The 11,020-nt window shown below is 39.7% G+C and overlaps 1 protein-coding gene across 1 annotated transcript; it reads right to left on the bottom strand.

Moving 5' to 3' along the window:
* Positions 1-303: 303 nt before the first annotated feature.
* On the bottom strand, positions 304-7,495 carry LOC139728613 (uncharacterized). Its single transcript, XM_071639555.1, has 9 exons — positions 7,362-7,495; positions 5,745-5,954; positions 5,260-5,328; positions 4,614-4,683; positions 3,850-3,953; positions 3,106-3,181; positions 2,298-2,453; positions 1,566-1,704; positions 304-1,091 (listed from the first exon to the last, which is right to left on the bottom strand). Exons 1-9 carry the CDS (start codon positions 7,493-7,495, stop codon positions 304-306), a joined length of 1,746 nt encoding a protein of 581 aa, XP_071495656.1.
* Between the last annotated feature and the right edge of the window lie 3,525 nt (positions 7,496-11,020).

The raw sequence follows: 11,020 nt of genomic DNA, 5'->3' as shown, positions 1-11,020 counted from the left end.
GTTTTAAACATCTGCTTAGCGGCAATACTACTACTACCAAGGTTGAAAGTAACATAACATACGGAGAAACTGATTTTAAATGACACATGATACAAGGAGGCTTGTACAGGTTATTGTAATGACTGAACTTTCTGGCAAAAATTACGAAAAACATGGTGTAGATTGATGTGAGCCTTAAAAACAATTTTCTTTTCTTTTTTGGAAATAATGTTCAACATGCGCATAAATTGATGGCTTTGAAAGGGCAGGGACATAGCACTGCAGCACTGGGGTTTGTGGACCGCGTTTGAGATAACAGATCACTCAGATGTCATCATAGATGTAATCCAACTGCTCCTGGTCATTTTGGGCTTCCTCAATCTGTCCTGTGGTTGTGTCTGCTTCTTTCTGTGCTTCTACTTCATCCTCCATCCCCCATCCAACATTTCCCCAGGACTCTTCCCCTACCAGCTCCCCATCTCCATCCCCTCCAACCTCCCCTTTCCCCTCCCCCTTTCCGTTCTCACTCACTACGCCAGCCCCTGCCTCCTGCCCACCCATGCTGTCCCAGCGACGCTTGCGATTTGGCTCCCTATCGGGTTCTGGAACTTCATGCCCCTCATTCTCCTCCATCTGCATCCCTTCTTCATACTTACCTTCATCCTTACCATCCTCCTGTCCTTTCATGTCTTCCCTATTACCAGCTTCCTCTGCTTCCATTTGATCTTCGGTCTTCTCTTCAAAAACTGCCATCTCTTCCACTTTACCACTGTCTGTGGCTGACATTTCCGCCACTATCTCCTTGCTTTTTGGAGTCTCTTTTTCATCGTCTTCATCACCGTCTCTGGATTTCCTTGTTCTCTTCTTCTCCTTGCCCTTTCTCTCCTCTTTCTCATGCTTACTTACTTCATCCCTATGTGACACCTTTTCATCCTTCTTACCCTTTACCTCATCCCTGTTACTATGGCGACGTCCCCGCTGTTCTCCACTTCTTCTCCTCTCCTTCTTCACCTCTTCCTCCTTGTTGACTGTTTTCCTATCATCTCCAGTCTTCTTGCCTTCTAACTCTGCAACTTTTTTGTCTAACTCGGTCCTTCGCTTCTCTACTGTACCTTTAAAATGAAAAGCCACACAAATTTTCAAATAAATTCTTTTGAACATTTTCTTACCTTGACTTCTTTCTTTCTTTTTTTCATACAAGTGTAATTGGTTAAATAAACTTGAACTTGAACTTGGTTTCATTTGTGTATATCTTCCTTTGAGGAAACACTGCTGTCTCTCACAATACATTGAGCATTGCTATACATGGTACTATACCTAATATATATATATATATACAAATATAATCTACAGTATTTTGAAAGGAACATTAAAATCTCTAGGATTGAGAATTCTCTACATTTATGATTCAAGAGGCTATCGCACTTCATCTACATACACACCAAACATTCTACAAATTCCACTGCTTTGGAACACATACGGCTAGAGCGGGTTTTACAGAACATTAATGGGAAAAGCAGAGAACGCTTTGCATTGAAGTATATGACCAAATCCCAATTAAAGTAACAAAGGCAAAAAGGTCTTACTGTTCAGAAACTGTTTGGTCTCCTTTAGAAGCTTCTCAGTACCAAGAGTCCACTTTGCTGGCCGGTAGTAAAGGTGTGGTTTAGCCTTGGTTCGGATAAAACTACTCAACTGGAGCGTATGAGCATCCCACTCTTTGTGCTGTGCAGACATAAAGAGATGATACGTTCAATGCCTGCAACATCTTCAGCTCTTTAACTTCAGACACCTGCCATAACACTGCTTATTATGTCATAGATGGTGAATTATGAACTGGCAGGATGAATGTATGGACATTTGAAAATACACCTGCATAACACTGTTCTAAATGTTATGGCATGTGATGATGCAACTGTAAGCTGGAAGAAAATAAATCAATGTGTATATATCAAATGGGTAACATACATTTAATAACCTGCTAGTCGTTTGTGAATACACATTGCCCAAACTGCAAAGTTTCAACTTCCAGCAGCCCATTCTCACACCAGAATGCCCAAGGTACAATGCTTCTTAGTGTTACCAAGAAATTCCAAATGGCATGAAATAAGCAATATACATTGACCTCAGCAATCTAACAGCTATCAAGTATGAGTAGTGTATAATTCGTTCAAAATATATTGCTTGTCACTCCTGTTAAGATTTCATTTAGCCTCAAGAAGTGGCCAGTGAAGGATGTGCACCCACACAATTAATTGTTATTTTCTTGAATAATTAATATGATTACTATCTTCAACCACTGTCAGATGGTATCTTACCTCTTGAGTTAACTCAACAAGCTGCTCCAGCTTAGTTAGTTCTGCCTGTTTTTCCTTTCGCTGCTGGAAAAGGTGTTTCTTCTCCTCAGCTACTGCCTTCTTTTCTTCCACTGCCTTCTCTTCCAACTTATTTTCAATCTCTTTACGCCGCTTGTCCTGGCAGGAGAAACATAACCACCATCAATTCATCATACTTGTAAATCTCTATAACAGCATAATGCTACATTCATGTGCTAACATTCACATGCATGGAAGTATAAATATTCTGTGAAAAGATGGCTTTATCTTTTTCATTTCTCATATAGTTTTTTTCTTCCTTTAGCACAGAGTCAAGCAGCAGGCATGCAGAGTCCTAAAGTGTATGAACATATATACCTACTGCATGATATATATATATTCAAAAACAGTCGTGATAGAATCTGTGACAAGGCCAAGATGTACTATAGTTACTGTCCACAAAAGTTGACTGCTTTAATAACTAATTTGACAGTTAATCTAGGCCGCTCAATAACTGCAATACACATAAACATCTGAATATGGTAAAAATGCCTGAACGATAGATTTGTCAGAAGAATCTTGGAAAATATTTATGACTTACACAGGTTGATAGGAATGAAAGAAGAAGAAAATGACTTTGTATGCATTTCAAAATATAATCCCTAGCCTACAAATAGCATTTATAACCATGCAACAAAGAGTAACTCTATCTCCCTACGTTCTACTACTCCTTTTTTATGCTTGGGTCAACATGAACATATTTCTGTGCCTTAGAAGTCATCCGTCACACAGCTTGAGAGTGGAGACTGACCTTGTCTGTTTTGGTTACACTTTCATCTCTGAATTTCTGCAGGGTGCCCAGTAGATGACCAAACATTCTCTTGTTTCTGAAAAGAAAAAAGGTAAACAATCCCAAATAAAGCAAATGATGTTGAAAACGTAGCTATTGTTGCAATGAGAGTACAAATGATATGCATCCTTTTATCATGCCGTGAAATCCCACTTATCCACTTGCTATCATCCATGCGTCAATCATTACCTCTGCCAAGGGAGGAGGTTATGCTTTCTTTGGTGCTAGATTGTTGGTTTGTTTGTCCGTGTGCAAAATAAATCAAGAAGTTGTGAACGTATTTGGATGAAACTTACACGAAAGGTTGAAAATGATACAAGTAAAAGATGAATAAATTTTGGTAGTGACCTGGCAATTTTTATGGATTTTATAAAGGATTTTTGATACTTTGGCAGGTAGGGTCAATGAACTTGGGAGTTCAAGCTCCACGTATTTGAGGTTTTCATGTGCGCACCAAAGTGCGTGCTCTAGTTTCTGGCAAGGCGAGGTGTGCCGCGCAGCTGGAAGTTGATGACGTAACAAAAGGCTTCTATATTGGAAAATCGGTGACTTTCAGCACGCCTATGTATGGGTGGAAAGAACTGATCTCTATGGAAGAACACGATCAGTGGTGGAAATGAGCTGCATGCTTGGTGGAGGTCTGCGCTCTGAGAGTGCTTCTCTAGTTTACAATTGTGTTCATGAGCTCTATAGACACTGCCTCACCTGTCCACACTGGCCTTGTCCTTGCTATGATCCTTGATGCTCTGCTGCCGAGTTCTTGTGGCCAGAGAGGTCGGGGTAGCTACCACAGAGGACTGAATCAATGGCTGCCCAGAAAAATAAGTAGAGAAAGCACAATCAAGACACATTCCTCAAACTTCTCTCAATAATTTTTTGACATGTAATTATCATTCTTTTCACTTCCTCATGGCAATATCAAGGCTGCCCAATATTGACTGAGATACAAATGCACTAACATGATGATACGAGACTGTCGAGAACTACAACACTCCTATAGAGGACACACTGTCTTCGATACAAACATACCATTCATTATTTCTATCCAGTAAAGAATTCATTTGGATTGTATATATAATACAACTTTTGTTCTTATCAAGGGCAAAGGTTCTCAAATCTCTGTCCAAACTAAACAATTTCTCCTCCTTACAACAAGTGAAACTTAATGTAGTGAATGTATCACCATATTCCAAAGTTAATTTTTTTTTTTTAATTTAAAAAAAATGACTGTTTTCATCAAACATGTGCAATAGGAACTGGAGTGAATCAATAGTATACGACCAGTCATATTACACACTATATATGAAAAAAAAATGGCTTCCAATGAATTTTTTTTTTTTAAATCACAGCAAACAACTTAGTGGTAATGGTAGGGAAAGGAGACCATTACTTTAACATTGGTTATCTAATTTGCAAGGATGTGGTGTATAATTTGCTGATTCCATTATCAGGAGACACAGTATACCAACCTTATGGTCCTGTTCCTCATCCTCATCGTCACTGTTGGCTCTATTCCTTGGTCCCACGCGGTTGCCAAGCCTGAAAATATAAGTATATCACATTCACATAATCAATATGGCAAGGTGATAAAGATCTAAGTATGTTCTTCATACTAGGTTACCTATCCTGACAGCTTGTGAACACCTATGTCACATATCAGGGGACAAACATGACCCTGTCATTTTTATACAAACACTATTCTCACATAATGAAATCAAGAGCAAAGTTCATTTTGAAATTGCATTTGATTTCTTGTGGGTTTTTTTTTTTCAGGTCATATTTAAAGTATTGTCTTTGATACTGTGGTACATACTGGTTCACCATTCTTTTTAAGTTTTTACGTAAATCGCAAGACTGACACTTCTCATACTTGTGGCCTGACCCACTGAAATTAAAACTAAATTGCTTTTTTTAACCAATCCACTCAATTACAAAATAATGACAGCAATCTAGTAGAATCTGATCAGCTGGAAGCATTTAGGATGACATGGACTCTAGATGCTACATGTCCATTTAATAGATGAGGAAACCTGTAACATATTCAAGGTGTTTTCTACAAGCAGTGAATTGATAGCAACAAGGATGAGATTCACAACTGTTAGCTGTAGAACCAACCTGCTAAATGGACTTCCAAGGTTTTGTCTTTTAGCAGGGGGAGCTCCCAGTCTCTCCATCAATGTGAGCCTGCAATTCAACAATACAATATGAAACATCAAGTGAAGATAATTTGTACTGTCAAATGTCAAGAGTGTGGCTCCTCTTAAAATAAATTGCTTGTGTAGCATGTAAACAAGTAGATGGAACACAAACATGAAGTTGGAGTCATCTTGTTTCATTTTATGAGGAAAAATGGAAAATCATGCTGAAAATAGAGCAAAGAGAGAAAAAAAAAAAATCTATGCCAAGAAATTTCTTCACATCATTTCAAACTGAAAAATGTAATCAATACCCAAAATGTATTCACTCATCACATTTGTGTTGCTTACATTTATTTCACAGTGAAACATGGAGTTTACATCTGCTGTTTTCCATTTTCTTTTTCTTAAAACTGCCAGTTCAACACTCTTCATAATTCACGCATGAAACACAAAAAACCTTACTTCTGCACTGTCAGTCCTCTGCCTCTACCCTTCCCCATGGATGAATCGAGAGAAATCCTTCGCTGATCACCAGCTGATTTCCACTGGTCACCCGAAAATTGTCTCTGGTCACCTGAAAATCGTCTCTGGTCACCCGATATTCTCCTCACATCACCAACAACTCTCCGCTGTTCTCCAACAACAAGTCTTCTGGTGTCTCCGACAGAAACCCTGTCAATACATGAAAAACAAATAATAATCATAATTTCTCATCCATTACTGCTTCATATAGAAATATATGTAAAACTTGATTGTCTATCAATATGCTTTCATTTATTGATTCCTCTTTCAATTAAGATACTACACTGCACATTCAAGTGAGTGGATGAATACAATGTATATGGCAATGTCAACTCATTTGCATGGTTACAATGTATGACCCATGAATGACAGCTGTTAACATTTTAGGTTACACAGTACAGTATTTTGACAAGTATCAGCTTTCCCATTAGCTGCTTAATTTGGCAAAAATGTAAAGTTAAGCCATTGACATTATGGATGTACAATTTGTACTATCATGTATATTTTACAGTGGAACTTGAAACATTTCTAACTTTGCCAACTTTGCTCAAATGTGCAAGACTTGCTAATTTTACAACTGCAATGAATTGCCAGATTATGGTGGCATTTAATGCTCCTAAATAATTAACAAAAGCTACATGTAGTTTCCCAAAAATGAATGTGAGTTTTGTTTTGTTTTGTTTTGTTTCTTCTCCACTACTTTGATGAAAATAAATGTCCCAGTGAAATATGAGTTTTTACCCCAATACATTACAATTGATATCATCAAAAAGGTACTGATTTGGTTCACAACAATTTTTGTGAAATTCCCTTTATATTGTTGTCCCCACATAAATTTACATCATAATCTCCAGTAGTCTCCTAATCCAGCAGTCCCAACACCAAAACTTTAAAAATTCATAACTTTTGCATCAATTTTTTTTCAAATATTCACTGATTAATGTTACTGATAATGTTCTACTATTGTTGCTACTTTCACTCAATCCACATTTCTCTAAGCTCTTTGGATTTAGGTTTCCTTTTATAAGACATGCATGATGTGAACACACACACACAAACAAAACAAAAAGGGCCCAAAAAAAATTGTGACACATATTTAACGGTCACAAGAACATTCTCACAACCATAAACCACTACTGGGACTGGCACTGCACTGCACAATTACTTTCAGATATACCCACATTATTTACAGATGACATTAATATCAAAATAATTCCTTCATATTTTCAAGATCTTAATTGCCCAAATTTAGCTTGCATTGCCATTGATTAGAGTCTAGACAATATGTAGCAGGTTCACAGGTCCAAACCTCCCCTCTCCCGTCTGCATCTCGACAGCTCCAGCAAATTACATACCTCCATCTGTAAAATTATTGGTCTATAATAGGTTGTCTACTGACACACTGTACTCTACTCAGCTCAGCTCACAGTTGGTACGTGAAATTAATGTTAGCGTTACAGGGCAGGGGGAAAGCAGGCGAACGCGGCCGTACGACGCGACGAGTGCAGTCACGATACATTTCCCGAACTACCAAGGTTGCATGCAAGCGTTCCTTACCTCCTTTCACCAACATGCCCAGGTTCTCGTCCACCTCCCGTTAATTTACGAATGTTTTCTTCGACATCTTCTAAATTCTCCTTCGCTTTTTCCAACCTCTCTTCAAGCAGTGAAGTTATGCTAAACGTAGCCATCTTGCTGGATACACACACCACATCGCTTTCGTACGTAAATCGTGCGTGTATTATAGTGTGCAACGTACGCTCGCAACTAACAGGGTATGCCGCAATACCATGCACCACACCAGCATGATGCAACGGCAACGTGTGACGAGCGAGCACGCATCAGCTCATTGCTCAGCAGCTCACATACACAGGGCATGGAGAGCTATCACTGTGCTATCAACCCGCTTTGGCAGGGGTTCTGCTGCCCTCACCGGTTACTGTAATGTTGACCATACTTGACGCGACGTACAATAATGCAAGCAAACCCCTAGCCTAGCCCACTGGCCTAGCCTAGCTGAGTCAGCTGCATACATGCGAAGCAAGATTCTACCAAAGATCGTACACTCCATAAGATGGCCAACTCTCGGTCGAAAAAAGGAAACGCTGGCGAGGAGTGCGCCAACTAGCGTTCAGCGGGGATAGATTTCAGCGGGTGAAGTTTCCAGGGGCCATGTAGGGCTCACACATTGATAGGGCCGGGAGAAATGAGGTGTTTCAGCTTCACTAGCCACTTGGATAAGTGCAGGCCCGTAGCCAGGGGGGGGGGGGGGGGGGGGGGGGGGTGCGTCGGGTGCGTACGCACCCCCCCCCCAAATTCTGAAAGGTCCACTTTTTCATAATAACGGTTTTTAGCCTCAAGTCTCAAGATAACAATCCAAATAAATATAAAGACACATTATATGCTACGTAAATGTGGAAGAGTACGTTTAACAATGTTAAAAATAATTGTACGAAACCCTTTTGTTGTATGAACCATCGGATCGTCCCCATGCACACAAACACAAATGTTATGTATGAATTTGTGCGAGCTATTCATATTGAAAACTTTCGGTCATCTGCGAAGCCGCGCTTCCGCGCGAACGCTACAACCGTAAAACGGGTCAAAAATCGACGCATTTTCCACAAAATATGCCATTACTTTTAAACTGTTTAAGAAGCAAACTTGGGGCGCCCGGATTCTGAAAGTGCACACTTTAGGGATTATTTATGTGTATATATCTTTATTGTAACATTTGTAGCAGTGACGCAAATTAGATCAGAAAAGTACCTTATGAGTATAATAGAATTGTCTATGGCGAACAGTCCAAATTTGACGAATTTAGTGAGCATATTTTGCCGTCTTGCAATTCTTCCAGACGGGATATCTTGAGAACGGAAGATCGCACAAACTTGGGGCGCACGGTTTCAGAAAGTAGAGGTTCTGCCCATTTTTGTGACATAAGAATCTTGTCCATTGGTTGAGCAGTCCTGACGCAAATTTGCAGTAAAGCTAGACTACCCATTGACAATTGCTGTCATAGGGAACGTCGTGTACAATCCATACAGAACTATCACGTGACGAGACTACCAACGAAAATTTGAGCCGTTGACCTTCACTGTCTGCCGTTGTCAGCAGTGTGAATTCCTGTGATTTCAAGCTTTTGTTTCTCGCCAAATATAATTTTCAACGCAATATCCAGATACAGTTGTATGTGAGACATTATCTAGATACGTAGCAGCCTTATTGACAACATAACTGTTAAGTTTGGGAGCAAAAACGACCAAATACATTCCACATTCCATCTCATTTTTCGATGATGGCTGTATAGTCGGACTGGTGCATTTCCTTCGGAGGTGGAAGTATAGTTGCAACGGTCACCTTGCCACCTGCTGTCTGCAATCGGGCGCTTATATACACGTGTTGTACACAGGTAATCAACTGAAATAATGTTGTAAAGGAATGATAAGGTCATAGACTATATCATTTCAACTGTAGATTTAACCCGATTTCTGTCGCCTACACACACATTATGCCATCAGCCGCGAAGTGTTTCCGCAGGAGTTGTTCCGATGGAAGCACAAGTACCAAACAAAAACCCCCAATGAACGTCTGTCTACTGCAGCGGAAACAATAAAACAGTGTGATGCAGACACGTTTCCAAATGTTTTTACATTGCTAAAAATATGCTGCACCATCCCCACAACCAGGTGCGAATGCGAGAGAAGCGCCAGTGCCTTACGCAGCCTGCACACCTATCTGAGGGCCAGCATGACACAAGACAGGCTGTCTGCTTTGGCACTCATGCATATCCATTACAACTTTGACGTTACAACTTTGACGTTGATAACGAGAGGGTGGTGAAATTGTTCGCCAGAAAGCATCCCAGAAGACTGGAACTTCAAACAATGCTTAAAGACTAGAAAAAACTAAGCGAAGATCACACTGCTCAACCCTTACGAAAAAGTCCTGTGGTACTCCTGTGGTAATTACCACAGGACAGTACCACAGGACAGTACCACAGGAAAGTACCACAGGACAGTACCACAGGACAGTACCACAGGAATTGTCCTGTGGTATTTTGGGACATACCACAGGACAGTACCACAGGAATTCCTGTGGTATTTTGGGACGTACCACAGGACAGTACCACAGGAAAGTACCACAGGACCGGTACCACAGAACAGTACCACAGGAATTCCTGTGGTATTTTGGGACGTACCACAGGGCAGTACCACAGGAATTCCTGTGGTATTTTGGGACGTACCACAGGGCAGTACCACAGGACTAGTACCACAGAACAGTACCACAGGAACTGTCCTGTGGTATTTTGGGACAGTACCACAGGTCGATCATTACCACACAGCATTACCACAGGGCAGTACCACACAGCATTTCCATGGTACCACAGGAGAGTACCACACAGGATAGATCGAAAAAAAAAATCTGGGAGACTTTTAGCCACATTTTAAGGAATATTCCTGATAGGTGAGTGATGGATTTCAGGACAAACATGGCCCTACTTAATAACCTGTCCTACTTATAACATATAACCTCAAACGAGAGTCTAATGGCCAAGTGCCAATCTAGTTCTATGATAGATCTATATAGTCATATTCTATTCCTAGGTAGCCATCGACCCTATCAGTACATATATATATGGCCGTCTATCCGTAAAGCATTAAGGCATGGTTACTAACTCGATTATACTTTATTATCAAGATATGAAATTACGCTTTCATAACAATATCTATCATATTGGGAATAACATAACATAATTAGACAATCTTTCATAAAGTTCAAAGTAAGTTCCATCATTAATACTTTGACTTTTTAAGTCATATATGTATTTTTTAAAATCTAGAGTGCTTTTTATGAATATTCATGAGCTATGTAAAAATTTGTACCACAGGAGTACCACAGGAGTACCACAGAAGCCCTTATGAAATTTCTCATGCTTTACATCAGCACTTTCACTAAATAGGTAATACTGTAGGAGTATAGGACAGGATAAGTAATGGCAAATCAATTGTCATAATTCACAGCATAACTCATCTATCAATTTATTGAGGAATATTAATATGTGCTTTTTTGTTTGTATTTTATAAATTTCAGTTGATTCTGCCTAACAATTTTCCTGTGTGGTACTCCTGTGTGGTACTGCTGTGTGATATTCTCCTGATGTGATAGTCCTCTGGTATAAAAATGTTAAGAAAAAAAAAAGAATATCCTGTAGC

The sequence above is a fragment of the Diadema antillarum genome, unplaced genomic scaffold, assembly GCF_040938485.1.
Source record: "Diadema antillarum isolate AM-2024a unplaced genomic scaffold, OU_Dant_1.0 seq00000187_RagTag, whole genome shotgun sequence".
Classification (NCBI taxonomy): Eukaryota; Metazoa; Echinodermata; class Echinoidea; order Diadematoida; family Diadematidae; genus Diadema; species Diadema antillarum.
Note: the sequence above shows the minus strand (reverse complement) of the source record. Positions and strands in the feature narration are given on the sequence as shown.

Bases quoted from the DNA above. Each gene is read 5' to 3' on its own strand.
- LOC139728613 (XM_071639555.1), bottom strand. From the start codon at position 7,495: ATGGCTACGTTTAGCATAACTTCACTGCTTGAAGAGAGGTTGGAAAAA. The intron at 1,705-2,297 runs GTAAGATACCAT...ATGTCTGCACAG, and splicing joins TTGTTGAGTTAACTCAAGAG to CACAAAGAGTGGGATGCTCA. The intron at 1,092-1,565 runs GTAAGACCTTTT...TTCATTTTAAAG, and splicing joins GACCAAACAGTTTCTGAACA to GTACAGTAGAGAAGCGAAGG.